This window comes from Neophocaena asiaeorientalis, unplaced genomic scaffold, assembly GCF_003031525.2.
Source record: "Neophocaena asiaeorientalis asiaeorientalis breed wild unplaced genomic scaffold, Neophocaena_asiaeorientalis_V1.1 scaffold72, whole genome shotgun sequence".
Classification (NCBI taxonomy): Eukaryota; Metazoa; Chordata; class Mammalia; order Artiodactyla; family Phocoenidae; genus Neophocaena; species Neophocaena asiaeorientalis.
Window position 1 is genome coordinate 8,803,627 of NW_020185336.1, and position 18,648 is coordinate 8,822,274.

General features: G+C 37.0%; 1 protein-coding gene and 2 pseudogenes across 2 annotated transcripts in view; 2 read left to right on the forward strand and 1 right to left on the reverse strand.

Moving 5' to 3' along the window:
- Positions 1–2,177, forward strand: part of CYTIP (cytohesin 1 interacting protein) — a 66,088-nt gene extending 63,911 nt beyond the window's left edge. Inside the window, exon 9 of one of the 2 annotated variants that reach the window (XM_024735987.1) lies at positions 511–2,177. In XM_024735987.1, coding sequence (XP_024591755.1) covers positions 511–971 — 461 coding nt within the window. In that variant the 3' untranslated portion in view covers positions 972–2,177. The remainder of the gene's footprint in view (positions 1–510) is intronic. The other variant, XM_024735986.1, reaches the window with a different exon arrangement.
- A 142-nt stretch (positions 2,178–2,319) lies between these two features.
- On the forward strand, positions 2,320–9,510 carry LOC112393633 (tigger transposable element-derived protein 1-like; annotated as a pseudogene).
- A 5,248-nt stretch (positions 9,511–14,758) lies between these two features.
- LOC112393665 (uncharacterized) lies at positions 14,759–14,968 on the reverse strand (annotated as a pseudogene).
- Between the last annotated feature and the right edge of the window lie 3,680 nt (positions 14,969–18,648).

Below are 18,648 nucleotides of genomic sequence, written 5' to 3' on the forward strand. Positions count from 1 at the left end.
TTATAATAATTTTACAATTATTAAAAAAAGATAGTAACTAAAAATCAGAGGAACTAAAGTAGAGAAGAGCCATAAGAGGCATTTCCCCAAGTATATTCTTTGGAGCCCATTTCTATGATAATTTTAATAAAAGGTGGCCTGGTCACTACAATATAAGAAATGATTCTTTTGGAAATTCGTAAGTCACACTGACATACTGTTAGATGAGTTGAACTGTTCTCATATGAAGACTCTTGTTTCAATTTATTTAATCTAGCATTACCATTTTTGTCACCATAGAACCCTTTTACCTGGAAACTAGTTCATGAACAAATAGTTTGAAAAATCATACTATAAGGTTTATTGAATGGTCTCATGAACAGTTACTTATTCATGCAAGTGAAAATTTAGTGAAAAGTATTATTTACCCTTATTCTTTCTTGTGCCCTTCAAAGAGAAATTTGGTGTATTTACTTATAAGGAGTGATGCTCAGATCCATTTCCCAGTAGGCTTTGTTTTCTGCTTTCTAGGTGATGCAGCTAACTGCCCAAGTTTGGAAAATATGGACATAGATGAATCAGCTTTGTTTGGACCCCTGCCAGGTTCAGCTCTCCTGGACCGGAGTCGCTTATCCAGTGAGAGCAGCTGTAAGAGCTGCCTGAGCTCCATGACGATAGACAGTGAGGATGGGTACCAGACATGTGTGTCTGAAGACTCGAGCAGGGAAGCCTTCAGCCGGCAGACAAGCACAGATGATGAGTGTTTTGTCCTCAAGGATGGGGATGATTTTCTGAAGAGGTGTTCTTCAAGGAGGAACCAGAGCATTAGTTCTGCTAGTAGTGGGTCCATGTCTCCCTTGTGGGAAGGCAACTTCTCAAGCATGTTTGGGACTCTGCCCAGGAAAAGCAGAAGGGGAAGTGTCCGGAAACAGCTCTTAAAATTCATCCCTGGCCTTCATCGCGCTGTGGAAGAGGAAGAGAGTCGCTTTTAACGGGTTGTAGTGCCCTTTCGTATTAGCTTATTTCATAAATGTCTTCAGATTCATTTAGACCAACTCCACCCAGCTTAGTGGGAAAGTGCAGATGGACTGCAAAACTGACATCCCATTTCATGGCAAGAGTGAACTTTATTTAAATTTTTGTATCATTATGTTTGCTCCTTCCATCATTTTTTTAACCAGAACAACTCAAGTTCCAAGCAGGCAGTAGGAAAATTAAGTAATAAATTAGAAAATATAACATATTAACACAAGTGCCTGCTCATTTTAATGCTGCCTGTGAAGGCAAGAGTAAAATTTATTTTCTAGATTATTCATGTAAAACGTTGAGAACTTTTTGGAGTCAAGTATGAATAAGAAAGTGACAGAATATAATTATTTGCAATACCTTCTGTAGGTAAATTGGTAGGTTACAAAACTTTATATTTGCTTAAGCTCGGTAGCCTTTGGGGAGGCTTATTAATAGGCAATTTTGAATGTTTCTGTTCAAATCTATGAAAGATTATAAACAAAGATGATCATCAGCCCTTTTTTACATCCACAATGACAATAAATCAGGAAGTATAAGATTTAATATGGGGATTTAAACTTTATGAGATCCATGGAAAGATGTTATCTAAGATGGGTGCTAAGGAAGACGATAGTAAGTCCTTTTTTATTGGTAGCCTAAACAAAATGGATGAGGATGTCATTCTTACCTAATTCAACTTTTGTTCTGCCTAAACATTGATGACAAGTCTAGCTCTCTCAAGATCCTACAGCCTTGTGATTTTTTTGAACAAATGTCTAAAATTTGAAAAATTAGTCAGGAAAAGTATTTTCCTCCTGTAGATTTTTTTCCACATTACTCCTCACTTTATATTATATATTCCAAATAGTTATTGCCTCAGCGCTCTTTTGTCTATTAGTTATGTTAGTATCACATCACTTCTAGCCTTTCAGTCATATTTTTATTCAATACCCATTAAAGTCCATGATTTCTCTGTTCTGGTGATAAAGCTGCTCATTACCTATATTCTAGGGTAGATAATCTGGACAATGCAATAAATAGTCCTTACTGATTTTAAACTGTGTGTGTGTGTGTGTGTGTGTGTGTGTGTGTGTGTGTGTGTGTGTGAGAGAGAGAGAGATAGTTGACTTTGAGCGCAACTGATACACTTAAACACTTAAATAAACTGAGTAAAGAGTGAGTCATTTTGAGAAAAAAAAAAAAGAGGTGAAGGTAAGGAAGCTTGTAGGGTAAGAAATAAATAATAAAATAGAAAAAGATTTCTAATTGAGATCTGCTTCCTATTAAGTCTCTGAATTCAGAAGTATCCAGTGGGCTCTGCTTGAGGATCATTCATGTGAAAAGCAGAGCTTTCACAGGAACAATAGCGATCTTGTCTGTCATTTACTGAATGCATAATAGGTTGTAGATGCTTTCCATGTCATCCTCGAAATAACCCTGTAGGGAGATGTTAGGCATGCAGATAAGGAAGCAGGTATTGGGAGAAGTTCCCATGGTCAGTGGCAGTGCTGATATTGGAAGCCAGTTCTTCCCAGCTCTAGCCTACCCGCTTAGTCTCTCTAGATATTGCTTACCCTTTTGCTGGGTCTGTGGAGTTATCACCACAGGACTACCTCCTGCCCCAATCCCAGGAAAATTTAAAATGCGCAATTGTAGATATTGCATGAATAAGGATATTGTAGATAGGAAAAAAAAAAAAATTCCTATTTGGTAAATAGGAAAACAAACATATATTTAGGGTGACTCTTCCTTCTCGCTTCCACGAGCAAGTTTTCAGATATAAGCACATTAATAACTGCATGGTTAGCAATACATTTATTTTCAACAAGGGCTTGCGAATCAATTGTGATTTAATTGATACTGCTTATTTCTCATTGTAGGCTAGAATTATCATGTTAAAGATCTGTTTACATGAATGCAGCATTATCTGTTAGTCCTGTTTCGCCAAGTCAAGGGGAAAGAAGTATCACATTTATTTGAGGAAAGATGACTTTAAAGTCTTCTACAATGTGAACAACGTTTCAAGAGCTACCACAGTTCATCTGGAAAAGCAGACAATACGTCATTTGCTTTTCTGTGGTTTTAAGTGTTAAATATAGTTTAATACTTTCTTACAGTAAACATCAAACCCAAAATGGTACAGGGAAGAAGCACATGGCATGTTTTGCTGTAGTCTGTGATGAGCAGAATTAGAGTCAAGAATTAGATATGTTCAGGAAAAAAAGTTAAGCACTTTTTAACCAAAGTACAGGAAGTAAGCGTATGTCATGTTTTGTGTGTTCACAAGTTGTATGAAGACTCTTGTTTAGTGGAAATGTGGGTACTTTTCTCAAAGCACAGCTTTTCAGACTGAATCTGACCTCAGTGGGGCTTTAGAAGATTTCATTTCTCTAATTTTCTGGTGCACGATGACCACAGGACTCACTTAGCTGTAATTTACTGGGAAAAGAAAAATGAAGAGTTTTTTTTTAACCCCAAAGTTGTCAAATATGTAACGTTGGTGAACTTATTAACTGATAATTTGTTATGAAAATGTATTTTTCTAGTATGGCATTGATTGATAAGCCAAATTTGAATCAAGCCTATTGGAAATTACTCTGTCATGTGACTAAAAGGAACACCACCGTGTCAAACAGGTTGGAACCATATTTTTTGAAAGGAACTTTTATTTATTACTTTCTCCTTTTCAATTCTTTTATATCTTAGTTGCATGATACAAACAGTATTAAAAATCCCAGTTTGAACTGAATATCAAACTTGGACACAGTTTGTGTGACTAATCATAAAGTATAAATACCTATGGATGTATGCAATCTATAAGCACAGTAAATAATACTTAACAACTATACTATCCTCCAGATCACAGAACTATTGGTGCTTTATATCCATTTCCTTACAGAACTATGGGCAATAAAATAAAAATTTGATACCTTTTTGAAATAAAGAATGCTATTCTTCAGTGTCAGAACTTTCTGCTCTCTCTCACTTTACTTACTTACTTTAAATGAAATGGTTGTTTTAAAAGAAGATTAAAAAAAATCTGGGTGACCTCTTAACACCTACCTCTTTGCGGTTCTTAAGAGGCATTACCTACTTAATTGAAGCTTTGCACTTGTATTAGCTTTCTGTTGTTGTTTGACAAATTACTGCAAACATAGAGGCTTAAAACATATTTATTATCTCAAAGTGTGGGTCAGGAGTATGGGCAAAGCTTACCTGGGTCTCCTCAGTGTCTCACAAAGCAGCAATCACGGTGTCACCCAGGACTGAGTTCTCATCTGCGGGCTTTATTGGGGAAGGATTTCCTACCACAGTCCCTCGGGTTGTTGTCAAAAGCATTCCTTGTGGCCGTAGGTTTCATTGCAGCTTGCTTATTAAAACCCAGCAACAGAGAGAAAGAGATAGTGCAAGCAAGACAGAGTCCTAAGTAATGCAACGTAACCAGACTGACATCTCGGCACCTTTGCCATATAATAGAACATAATCACAGGAGTGACATCCTATCCATTGTGGCATATTGTTTGTCAGACACAATTCACAGGAACCACCCACACTCACAAAGCAGGGCTTACACAAAGGCATGAACATCAGGAGGTGGGGATCAGGGGCTACCTTAGAATCTATTCACAACACTATTCAAGGAGTTCACAGATGGATAACTTCAGATATTGAGTCTTCTCTAAACTTCATTGAGCAAAAAGAAATTGTGAATGTCACCATTTTTAATTTTTATAGAGAGAAATGTTCAGATTAATGACTTTTGAAATTAAAGAAACTGGCCAAGATTGTATAACTAGCCGATAAGCTGAGTAGGAAACTGTATCCAGGTCTATTATTGACCACCCAACTTTGTCCCCCAAGTGCATGACATGATAGAAGATTTTAAAAGAATATTAAAGAGTGAACCAGTAACTTGCTTCCAAATTCTGCTCAGGGAATCTGAATGTACTTAAGTGAATTCAGTGATTGACATGCTGGACTTTATCACTTCTATGTGGGTGCATCTTTGTGAGCAGACGACAGGAATTCCACAGAAAAACAAAACAAAACTTTCATAATCAGAACTACAAAGCACAAAAGGAAATGATCAACCATGAGCAAATGTCAGGTGATTCCACAAATAGCAGAATTATTAGAACTTGAGAAAATAAAGCAGTTTGAAAGAATATAAAAAATGTATATCTTAGGAATAAAGGATAAGTCTCACAACTTGATAAAGAATATCTACAAAAAAGCTACAGCTAATATCATAATGTGAGAAACTGGATGCCTTTTCTCTAAGATCAGTTACAAACTAAGGATGTCCTCTCACCGCTTCTATTTACCACTGTACTGAAAGTCCTACTTAGTTCACTAAGACAAGGAAAGGAAATAAAAAGTATACAAATTAGGAAGGAAGACATGAAACTGACTTTGTTTTCAGATGGTACGGTTGTCAATGTGGAAAATCCCGTCAAATCAACAACAACAAACATTCTGGAACTAATAAGTGAGTATAGCAAGGTCACAGGACACAAATAACTATACAAAAGTCAACTGATTTCCTATATACCAGAAATGAACAACTGCGATTTGAAATTCAACAATCAATACCGTTTACAATAGTACCAAAAAAAAAAAAAAAAAAGAGAACCACTTAGGTATAAACCTGACAAAATATGTACATAATTTATATGTGGAAAACTCTAAAACTCTGATGAAAGAAATCCAAGAAAATCTAAATAGATATTCTGTATTCATGGATTGGAAGACTCAGTAGTGTTAAGATATTAATTCTTCCTAACTTAATATCTATAGATTCATTGAAATTCCAATCAATATTTTGCAATCATTGAGAAACTAATTCTAAAATTTACATGGAAAAGTAGAAGACCTAGAATAGCCAATGTAATACTGAAGAATAAGAAGTATAAGAAGGAAGAGGAGGAGAAGAAGAAAGTTGGAGGAATCACAATACCCAATTTCTAGATTTCCTATAAATCTACAATAATTAAGACAGCATGGTTTTGGCAAAAGAATAGACATATAGATAGATCAATGAAACAGATTTGAGCTCCCAGAAATAGACCTGCGCAAATATAGTCACTGATCTTTGACAAAGAAGTAAATGCAGTTAAATGGAGAAAGGACAGTATTTTCAAAAATGGTTCTTGAACAATTGGACATCCATATGCAAGACTTTACACATTTCATGAAATTAACTCAAAATGAATCATAGGCCTACATGTAGAACATAAAAGTATAAAAGTTCTGGACAATAACAAAGGAAAACATCTAGATGTCCTTGGGTTTCATGATAAATTTTTTAGATACACCAAAAGGATGATTTGTGAAAGAAAAAGTTGATACATTGAACTTTATTAAAATTAAAAACTTCTGCTTTGGGAAATTTACTGTTAAGAGAATCAAAAGAAAAACCATGGACTGGGAGAAAATATTTGCAAAACACATATTTGAAAAAGAACTTGCATCCAAAATATAAAAAGAACTTTTAAAATTCAAAAATAAGAATACAAACAACCCAATTAAAGCATGTTCAAAAGATGTGAACACATCTCCGAAGATAATATGTAGGTGGCAAATAAGTGCATTAAAAGAGTTCAATATCATTTGTCACTTGGGGTTTACAAATTAAATCCCAAGTAGTAACAAGATACTACTAGATGGCTATTAGGATGACTGAGATCCAGATAACTAACAATACAAATTGCTGGCAAGGACGTGGAATAACAGGAATGCTCCTTCATTGGTGATGGGAATGCAAACTAGTACAGCCCTTTGGAAGACAGTTTGACAGTTTTTTACAAAGCTAAACATAGCCTTACCATATGATCTAGCAATTACACCTCTAGGTGCAGGCATACCTTGTTTAATTGTGCTTTATTTTATTATGCTTCACAGATAATTGCATTTTTTTTTTAACAAATTGAAGCATCTTTTTTTTTACAAATTGAAGGCAACCCCACATTAAGCAAGCAATATCAGCACCATTTTTCCAACTGCATTTGCTTATTTCGGGTCTCTGTGTCACATTTTGATAATTCTTGCAATATTTCAAACTTTTTCATTATCATCGTATTTGTTATGGTGATCTGTGATCAGTGACCTCTGATGTTCCTATTGTAGTTGTTCTGAGGCACCACAAGCTGTGCCCATATAAGATGGCAAACTTAATTGATAAATGTTATGTGTGTTCCGACTGCTCCGCCAACCAAACGTTCCCCCATCTCTCCCCCTCTCTGAGACACAATATTGAAATTAGGCCAGTTAATAACTCTACAATGGCCTCTGAGTGTTCAGGCAAAAAGAAGTCACACATCTTTCACTTTAAATCAAAAGCTAGAAATGATACAGCTTAGTGAGTAGGGCATGCTAAACGTTGAGATAGGTCAAAAGTTAGGTCTCTTGTGCCAAATAGTTAGCCAAGTTGTGAATGCAAACGAAAAAATCTTGAAGGAAGTTAAAAGTGCTACTGCAGGGAACACACAGATAAGAAAGTGAAATGGCCTTATTGCTGATATGGAGAAAGTTTGAGGGGTCTGGATAGAAGATCAAACAGCCACAGCATTCCCTTAAGGCAAAGCCTAATCCGGAGAAAAGCCCTAACTCTCTTCAATTCTATAGAGACTGACTGAGGTGAGAAAGTTATAGAAGAAAAGTTTGAAGCTAACAGAGGTTGGTTCATGAGGTTTAAGGAAAGAAGCCATCACTGTAACATCAAAGTGCAAGGTGAAGTAGCAAGTGCTGATGTAGAAGCTGCCGCGAGTTACCCAGAAGATCTAGCTAAGATGATTAATGAAGGTGATTACACTAACCAACAGATTTTCCATGTAGACGAACAGTCTTTTATCGGAAGAAGATGCCATCTAGGACTTTCATAGCTAGAGATGAGACGTCAATGCCTGGCTTCAAATCTTCAAAGGACAGAGCTGACTCTCTTGTTAGGGGTTAATGCAGCTACTGACTTGAAGTTGAAGTCAAAGCTCATTCACCATTCTGAAAATCCTAGAGCCCTTCAGAATTATGTTAAACTACTCTGCCTGTTCTCTATCAATGGAACAACAAAGCTTGCACGACAGCACATCTGTTTACAACACGGTTTACTTAATATTTTAAACTCACTGTTAAGACCTACTGCCCAGAAAAAAAGATTCCTTTCAAAATATTACTACTTATTGACAATGTACCTCTTCACCTAAGAGCCCTGGTGGAGATGTACAATGAGATTCATGCTATTTTCATGCCTGCTAACACAGCGTCATGGATCAAGGAGTAATTTTGACTTCTAAGCCTTATCATTTAAGAAATTCATTTTGTAAGGCTGTAGCTGCCATAAATAGTGATTCCTCTAATGGACCTGGGCAAAGTAAACTCAGGAAAAGAGCCATCATTCTAGATGCCATTAAGAACATTGGTGATTCATGGGAAGAGACCAAAATATGAACATTAACAGGAGTTTGGAAGAAGTTAATTCCAACCCCTGTGGGTGACTTTGAGGGGCTCAAAGCTTCTGTGGAGGAGATAACTGCAGATGTGATGGAAGTAGCAAGAAAACCAGATGTAGAAGTGGAGCCTGAAGATGTGACTGAACTGCTGCAATCTCGTGACAAAATTTTAATTGATGAGGAGTTGCTCCTTATGGGTGAGCAAAGAAAATAGTTTCTTGAGATAGAATCTACTCCTGGTCGCGATGCTGTGAAGACTGTTGAAATGATCACAAAGGCTTTAGAATATTTCATAAACTTATTTGCTAAAGCAGCAACAGGGTTTGAGAGGATTGACCCGAATTTTAAAAGAAGTTCTACTGTGGGTAAAATGTTATCAAACAGCATTGCATGCTATAGAGAAATCATTCGTGAAAGGAAGAGTCAATCGATGTGGCAAACTTTTTTTGGTCTTATTTTTAAAAATTTCCACAGCCACCTCTACCTTCAGCAGTCACCACCCTGATCAGTCATCAGCCATCAACATCAAGGCGAGATGCTCCACCAGCAAAAACATTGCAACTCACTGAAGACACAGATGATGGTTAGCATTATTTAGCAATAAAGTATTTTTAAATTCAGGTGTGTAAATTGGTGGGGTTTTATTTTTTTAGATGATGTTATTGCACACAATAGACTACAGTATATTGTAAGTATAACTTTTATATGCACTGGGAAACCAAAAAATCATGTAACTCTATTTATTGAGATATTCACTTCACTGCGGTAGTCTGGAACTGAACCTTCAGTATCTCCCAGGTATGCCTGTATTTACCTGATTGATTTGAAAATGTATGTCTACACAAAAAACCACACACAAATATTTGTAGCAACTTTATTCTCAATCACAAAAAAATTGGAAGAAACTAAAATGTCCTTTAATAGGTTAATGGATAAACAAACAACGGAATGTTATTCAACTATCATAAAAATGAGCTCTTAAGCCAAGAAAAGACTTGATGAACCTTAAATGCATGTTGATAAGTGAAAGAAGCTAGTATGGAAGGGCTACATACGGTATGGTTCTACTTATATGACATTCTGGAAGAGACAATACTATAGCAATAGTAAAGAGATCAGTGGTTCGCAGGGGTTTGCGGGTGGTGGGGGGGTGTGTGTACGTGGAGAAGGTTGAATCGATGGAGCACTCATGAGTGTATGTGTGTGTGTGTGTGTGTGTGAAGAGGTAGAGGTTTATTGAAATACAAACATTCGAGAACATGTAAGATAGAAAATGACCACAACATGTACAGACACTTGCTGCAAGAGGACTTCTGAGGTATTTACCCACTGCCTAGGCTACCCATGTGCTATCACATTTTTTCCTGGTTAAATTCAAGTAAGATGGGGAGGGGGAGGGGACAGAGCGGCCCTGGCCAATGGCTGCCATGTGACCTCAGGGCTGCACCATCAGGTGAGCTCCTCTTGGCCCAGGGCCCCATTCTGGGGGCACCTGCTGGGGCTCCCACCCTCGGGCTTTCAGGCTGAGACCCTGCTGTTGCTCTTGAGGGCAGCGAGGGCTTGCTGGTACTCATGAGTTTTATAATGTTCTCTTAGTCTACGTGGGCTACTGAAATAAAATACCACAGATTGTGTGGCTGAAACAACAGATATTTATTTTCTCATAGTTCTGGGGGCAGTCCAAGGAGACAGCTCTAACCAAAAACTGAACCCTCCCAGAACTTGATCTTGGACTGGATCTGGAACCAGCATCCAGAATAATGAGAAAACAAATTTTTATCATATAAGCTATCCGGTCTGTGGAATTTTGTTACGGCAGCCTGAGCTGACTAAGACAAGAGTGGCAATCTACTCTGTATGATATTGTACCAGTAACTGTGGATACATGACACTATGTGTTTGTCAATATCCACAGAACTTTCAGCGCAAAGAATGACTCAACGTATGCAAATTAATAAAAACCAACTTAGGAGTTTGGGGATCCCTGAATAGAATGCAGAATGTGACAAGACAATCTAACTGTATTAATAACGTACGCAACAACCTCCTTAAGAAAGTGGAAGGAAAAGAAGCTGACCTAAGTAACGTTGGAAACGACTTAAGTCTGTAAAATTAAAGGCAAAAAAATGATACATGAACATTTGTACTTTCCTAGGGGAGAATTTAACTTACCATTGGTGGCGCGCACGCTTTTCCTTCTTATATTTCTGCAGTTACTAGGTAAGGAAAATATTTATTAAAGGGACAAGGATTTGAAGATATGTATGTAAAAGAATACATATATTCAATCTTTACTTGTTTCTACAATCATCCAAGTCAACAAATCATTTTTGAGCTAATTCTAATTAATGGGAACTCTTAGAAAGTCAAAACAACTAAAAATCCCTTATCTCAAAAGGTAGGGTTCTGTCAGAAGACACATATTGATATTATAGCATGCTAAATTCTTTTTTTTTTTTTTTTTTGCAGTACGCGGGCCTCTCACTGTTGTGGCCTCTCCCGTTGTGGAGCACAGGCTCCGGATGCTCCGTGGCATGTGGGATCTTCCCGGACTGGGGCACGAACCCATGTCCCCTGCATCGGCAGGCAGACTCTCAACCACTGCGCCAACAGGGAAACCCCTTTTTTTTGTTTGTTTGTTTTTTTTGACTGCACCGTGCGGCATGCAGGATCTTAGTTCCCCAACCAGGGATCGAACCCTTGGCCCCTGCAGTGGAACTACGAAGTCCTAACCACTGGACCGCCAGGGAATTCCCCATGATAAATTCTAAGGTAAAGAAATGTAACATAATTTAAGAACTTATACAAGGGCCACTTAACTCAGACTGTAGTTAGAAATGTGATCATTATTTTTCACAAACCCTTCGGGGGGAGGAGTGCAAAGAACTTCACCTGGTTATAACATTAAAGCAGACATATGACAAAGGAAACTACAAAGTTTTTGATCTAAGCAAATCACTTGGATTTGAAGTAAGCTTTCCTTTTCTTCACAGCTGTACCAATTTGGTGATTATGACTTGAGAGCCTTCTGGTCAGGTCACAAATTCATTATTGATGAAAGTGTGTGCTCAGACTGAAGAGCAGAGCAGGTGGAATGGTACCCACTTTCCTTCCCAACGGCCAATGAAGAGAGCGTCTTCCGTTCTTGCCACACTTGTTTCCTACCTGAATCTCCAAATACCAATGAACCAGTTAAACCAGAGGGGAAATGTGTTTGCGCTGTTTGGTAGTGAAATTCTGTAATTGTCTTGTCCTCAAATGCTCAGAATTAAGTAACTAGGTTGATATATCTTCAAATCTAATTGACTAAACAATGCAGTTTACTATTATAACATTGCTTCAGTATAGTTATTCTACCATTCTTGACCATCAATAACTAAGTGGATTTTTAAACTATTTTTAAATATAAAAAAATAATGAAACCATAGAAGATGATCATGGGTATGAGTCTGATCCTAGCTAGCTGCACTTGAAGGCACGGTTGTCATTTCCTCACCACAGTGTGTGACACTTTTATTTAGTTTTAAAACTGTAGACGGAGCCACTGATTAAAAACAGGATGTGGGTAAACAGTTATGCGTAGGACTTGCTGGACTAGACATGAGCTAAGATAGTGGTTCTGAAACAGCATCTTCAGACCAGTGCTGGCTTGCTGTGTAAGAATCACCTGAGAAACTTGTTAGGATGCAGATTCCCAGGCACCAGATCCCAAAGAGTCTGTCAAATAGGTCTGGGCGGGGTCCAGGAATCTTCCTTTTAAACGAGCTCCCCGAGAGATTCTCATACAGATAGCCAAGGAACCACACTTTGAGAAACACAAGAAGCTTACAATTTCTCTGCCAGCTCCGGTCGTGTTAAAGGGCTAGATTGAGCAATAAAGAGAGCAGTATAAGAAAAATTTATGAGAAATCTAAAAAATATTAAAAGTGTCTTTAGAAAAAAGCTACCTCCTAGGAATTTCCTGTTTGATTTCCCATCAGGGCTGTGTGAAATCTTTACCCTTTCCAGCCTCTATTACCCCTCATTTTCAGTGAGTGACACTAACCCTTACTCCACTGCAGTGGAAGTCTTCTGAAAGGAGTTTCCTTAATTCCCTTCCCCCATTGACTTCTGTCTCTCTTTCCCTTTGCCCCTGTTTCAGAGATAAGGTACTGACTGGAGTGAATTCATGTTTTTCCCTTCCCTCACATCTGTTTTACTTACCCACGGATTTCTTCCATTAGGCCTATAAATGTTTTCTATTTTTCCTTATTCTGAATTTAACCAGTTAGACCTGCTTTTCCAGCATGAAGTAAAAAGAAGATCACATCTCTTCAATATTTAATTTCATGAGCCCACAGTCTGCTCAGCTTTGCAGGAGGAGATTTTCATTCATGGATCCTGTTCTGCCTTCTTTCCTAAATTCCCTGAGAAGCGAGGGTCCTTAATTGGTGGTGCTGCCAAACTTCCTGAAAAGAGAAATGGAGAATTTTAAATGCCACTAGTGGGCCCAGGTTCAGTTACTGTTCTGCTGCTGTCACAAAATGTTGTTACCGAAATCCTGCCCTGTAGAGTTCAAGGCACTGACACCATTCCTTCTGCGGAGGCTTCAAGATCTTGGTATTTCTTGGAAAGAAGCCAGTCTAGGTCATCTGGTATTTAATGCAGCCAAAAGAATGTGAGCTCCCAAGATGGCAGTTCTTTTAGCTTTCATTCACGTGCTCCATTTTTTGTCTTCAAGACCCCTTTCGTAATGGGATGGCTGAATTGGAAGGAGCTGTGGTCTAATTTTCAAAATGGAGCAACCCCTCTTTTCATGCCTAGCAAGGTTCAGATATGGAGCAAAACCCACCAGCTGGGACTGATCCTTCTTCCCTTGTGGTGAAATCTCTTTGTGAGCTTTTCCTGTTAGTGGACCTTATTAAAGACAATCTCAGTTTATCAGAGGTATTAAGTAGCTAATTTTAGAGTCTAGAGAGAGGAACCAGTATTTCTTTTCTGGCTTCTCGATTCTCCTCCAATGGTGTCCAACTTCATATACCAAGGACAGCCATTGTTTGCTGATGAAAGGTCCTGTTTTATTTTTACACCTGGGACGGTAGGTTGCTACTTGTGTTACAACTAGCTAATTAAAGAGCCATTCTAGTGATTCTTCCCTTATTAACAAAATCATACTTCAGGATAACTTGCTGTCTCCACTTCCAGGCTTAGAGAAATTTGTCGTAATTTTATATGCCTTAAATATATGTGTATATATATGTGATATGTGTGTGTATATATATATATATATATATATACACACACACATGCATATGTATACATCTGTATATATGCATCTTGACTGATTTCTTCTTGCATCTGTTGCTGTATCTTTTTCCTTCTGTTAACAGCTAATCTTGGAAAAGTGTCATTGACAGCCTTCTAAAGAACAGTGTTATGTTTTTTTTAAAATTAAACTTTATTTTCCTCAACCTCTTTGTAACGTTTGATATCTGTGATCACACTCTTTCCTTTATGAAATACTCTGCTCCTGCCTTCTTGATTATTCCTTTTCTGATTCCTCTTTCAGCCACTTAAACGGAGCCATTCCTTAGGTTCTCTCCTCTCTATACTCTTTTCCTTGGGGTCCTCATCTTCTGTTACAACTTCAAATATCACTGCTGTATACCTCAGCCATTTTCCCAGACCAGAATTCCTTGCTCTTGATCTAACCCTCTGACCTTATCTTTCCCTGTCTCTCCTACATATCCTGTATTTTAATTGTATTGAATGAACAAACTTTTCTGTCTCTATGACTACAGAGATTAGAGAGAATGCATAAATGAGTGGTGTGGGCCAGGGAAAGACGGATCATTTTGTAACAGACAGCCTCAGTGTCAGGACAACAGGGAAAGGTGGGCACTCAGGAGGTTATGGCCAGGAAGCCAGCTGCTACTCAGCTCCAGTGAATTGTTTTTCAGGTTTTGTTTCCTTCCAACCCTCCTTCTTTCCTTCCTTCCCTCCTTCCTTCCTTCCTTCCTCTCTCCCTCGCTTCCGCTTCCTTTTCTTTCTTTCTTTTGAAAGATTGTATTTAAATACTTAAGAGACTTAAAATCTGTCACAGAATTTGCAGGCCAGTAATAATGAGTTCCTTCCCTTTTTCTGTCATCGGAGTTGGCACATGAACCAACGCCGGGTAGAAAGATACACTGAACTTACAAGTGGTATATAGCCAGGCCAATAATGAGTTGACGTTCACTGCTTTTAGCAAAATCTTTGGATCTTAATACATGATCATGTTTGCAGTATCTATGCTAATTTTACAATTCGAGATTGTAAATCCACATGCTTTACTTTTGTGTAATTGGAGGTTTTTGATTGTTGCTATTTTAAGGGGAAGAATTTCACATTCAAAATGGTCCAGAAGACATTTATTGATGTTTTTGCCTTAAAAACAAAAAACTTAAAACTGTTGTGTATGCATCACTAAGCATGGAACAGACAAAAATTTGGCAGTCATTTTAAACTGATAAGAACAGATAATACACTTGATCTTAGCCTAAAGGCCAAGAAGCGATGGCAGTCATTTTAGAAAGGCAACAGAAATATGTGTGCCCTTTGGGTTTATTTTGGAAACAAAAAAGAATTTGAAAATGTCAGGTTTACAAGAGCAGAATCGCCTCTCGTGGTGCCAGCACAGGGAACGTGCTTAGCAGGAATCAAGCATGGATCATTGACAGTACTCAAATGAGAATGTTCACGAGCATAGTTGCCTGGCAGTGACAAAACAATTTTTGTGCTGTTATTAAATCAAATTGAACATGTTCAGTTAACTCCTGTTCACTTCCTCAGAGGTATTTTTGTCAAAACTTTGGTGAGTTTTCTTATAGGCCTTTGTCTGGGCATTGATATATTAAATTGTGGTGAAAAAAAATGTATATATATAATTTATATATTAAATTGTACTTTTTAATATCTAAAAAGCCAAAAACGTTTAATATACTTCTATAAACTGAAATATACCATATATAATGCTCAGCAACTTGATGTTTTAAATTTCATTAGAGTCCTCTTATTTTTGTAAAATTTACAATCAAGTTTTTTAATATCTAAAGTCCTTTAAAATTTAATTATGTTACCTTGAAATGTTTTCTTCTAATTAGCATTTTAACTATCTTAATGAGTCCCTTGCTTATGCTAATGATTTCCTGATTTTCTTCTTCCTTGTCTATGTTAGTTACAGATATCCAGTCACTCCCCTTCCACCCCATCCTCCTTATCCTATTTGAGGTTTAAGATTACCCAAAACTTTCTAGTATGGTTATGGTCCTGACTCTTAACTGAACCATTTTCCTCATTGTAGCCTTTTGGTCTATCAAGGTAATACTAGCCTTAGGGTTGAAGTGAGGAATGTCTGCTCTTTTTCTATTCTCCCAGAGAGTTTCTGAAAGGTTGGCATGGTCTGGTCCTTGAAGGCTTGGTAGAACTCAACTGTAAAATCACCTAGGTCTACTATTTAGTTTGCAGAAAAACTTTAAAATTTTGATTTGATTTTCTGTGCTAATTTTAAGATAATTCTGTTTCTTCTTGAGACAATTTTAATAGTTTATGTATTTCTAGAACTCTGTTCATTTTGTGTAACTTTTCAGAGACTTTAGCATAATATTTTTCATAGTATCATTTTATTTTCTTTTTAATCTCCACTAACTTTCTTGTTATGTTACCTTTTAAAAATCCTAATTTTTTTGTCTCTTTTCATTTTCCTTCTTCAATCTTGGCAGAGCCTTGTCTATTTTATTAGTCTTTAGAAATAAACTTTTACCTTTGTTGAATTTATTGTATTTTTGGTTTTGATTTTATTAACTTTTGCTTTTTTAAAATTTTCTCCTTCCTTCTACTTTCTTCAAATTTAGTCTACTGTTGTATTTCTAATTTCTCATGATGGATTTGTATTTTCTAAAGTAATAATTGAAGGTTATAGATTTCTTTCTGATGACTAGTTTGCATGCATCCCACAGGTTTTGACAAATATTTGATATATGTATTTTTTATTGTTGTTTGGTGCTAAATATTTTAAGTATGCATTATTACTTATTTTATAAATGAGATATATAGAATTGTGTTTTATATTTCCAAATGTATGGGATGCTTTATTTAACTTTTCGTTATTTATTTCTCAATTAATTATAATGCAAATAATATGGTTTGCATCATGCATTGTGTTTAACATGAGCTGAGATTTTCTTTAGCTTTTTACATGGTCAAGTTTTTCTTGCTCCACGTTTATTGGAGCAGATGTGTATTCTCTAATTTCTGGCTATAGAATTATATATAATTCACCTTTCTGTGCATGGACAATGAGAAAAGTGTTTGAAAGTCTTCCACTTCGGGTTAGATTAGTCAGTTTCTCATGTTTAAATAATATTTTGCTTTATGTATTCTGAAGCTATTTTATTACATGTATAAAAGTTTAGAATTATTATATCTTTCTGATGACTGGCTACTTTCAGCACTTCGTAGAGATGTCTTGGTCCCTATAACACTTTGTATTAAAGTCCATATTTCTAATATTAATATATATATTTCAGGATTTTTAATTGTTGTTCTGATTTGCCAGGTGTATCATTTTCCATGCTTTCCATGTTTTTGGATCTTTATTTATTTAAACATCTTTATTGGAGTGTAATTGCTTTACAATGGTGTGTTAGTTTCTGCTTTATAAAAAAGTGAATCAGCTATACATACACATATATCCCCATATATCCTCCCTCTTGTGTCTCCCTGCCACCCTCCCTATCCCACCCCTCTAGGTGGTCACAAAACACCTAGCTGATGTACCCGTGCTATGTGGCTGCTTCCCAATAGCTATCTGTTTTACATTTGGTAGTGTATATATCTCCACGCCAATCTCTCACTTCGTTCCAGCTTACCCTTCCCCCTCCCCGTGTCCTAAATTTCTCTTTCACATTTTTCATCATTAGTGTATAGGAATGCAAGATATTTCTGTGCATTAATTTTGTATCCTGCTACTTTACCACATTCATTGATTAACTCTAGTAGTTTTCTGGTAGCATCTTTAGGATTCTCTATGTATAGTACCATGTCATCTGCAAAGTGACAGCTTTACTTCTTCTTTTCTGTTTTGGATTCCTTTTGTTTCTTTTTCTTCTCTGAATGCTGTGGCTAGGACTTCCAAAACTACGTCGAATAATAGCGGTGAGAGTGGGCAACCTTGTTTTGTTCCTGATCTTAGTGGAAATGTTTTCAGTTTTTCACCATTGAGAACGGCTGTGGGTTTGTCATATATGGCCTTTATTATGTTGAAGTAAGTTCCCTCTGTGCCTGCTTTCTGGAGAGTTTTTGTCACAAATGCGTGTTGAATTTTTTCAAAAGCTTTTCCTGCATCTATTGAGATGATCATATGGTTTTTATCCTTCAATTTGTTAATCTGGTTTATCCAATTGACTGGTTTGCATACATTGAAGAATCTTTGCATTCCTGGGATAAACCGCACTTGGTCATTATGTATGATCCTTTTAATGTGATGCTGGATTCTGTTTGCTAGTATTTTGTTGAGGATTTTTGCATCTATGTTCATCAGTGATATTGGCCTATAGTTTTCTTTTTTTGTGACATCTTTGTCTGGTTCTGGCATCAGGGTGATGGTGGCCCCGTAGAATGTGTTTGTGTTCCACCGTCTGCTACAGTTTGGAAGAGTTTGAGAACGTTAGGCGTTAGCTCTACTCTAAATGTTTGACAGAATTCACCTGTGAACCCATTGATGATCATATGGTTTTTATCCTTCAATTTGTTAATCTGGTTTATCCAATTGACTGGTTTGCATACATTGAAGAATCTTTGCATTCCTGGGATAAACCGCACTTGGTCATTATGTATGATCCTTTTAATGTGATGCTGGATTCTGTTTGCTAGTATTTTGTTGAGGATTTTTGCATCTATGTTCATCAGTGATATTGGCCTATAGTTTTCTTTTTTTGTGACATCTTTGTCTGGTTCTGGCATCAGGGTGATGGTGGCCCCATAGAATGTGTTTGTGTTCCACCGTCTGCTACAGTTTGGAAGAGTTTGAGAACGTTAGGCGTTAGCTCTACTCTAAATGTTTGACAGAATTCACCTGTGAACCCATTGGGTCCTGCACTTTGGTTTGTTTGAAGATTTTTAATCACAGTTTCAATTTCAGTGCTTGTGATTGGTCTGTTTATATTTTCTATTTCTTCCTGATTCAGTCTCGGAAGAT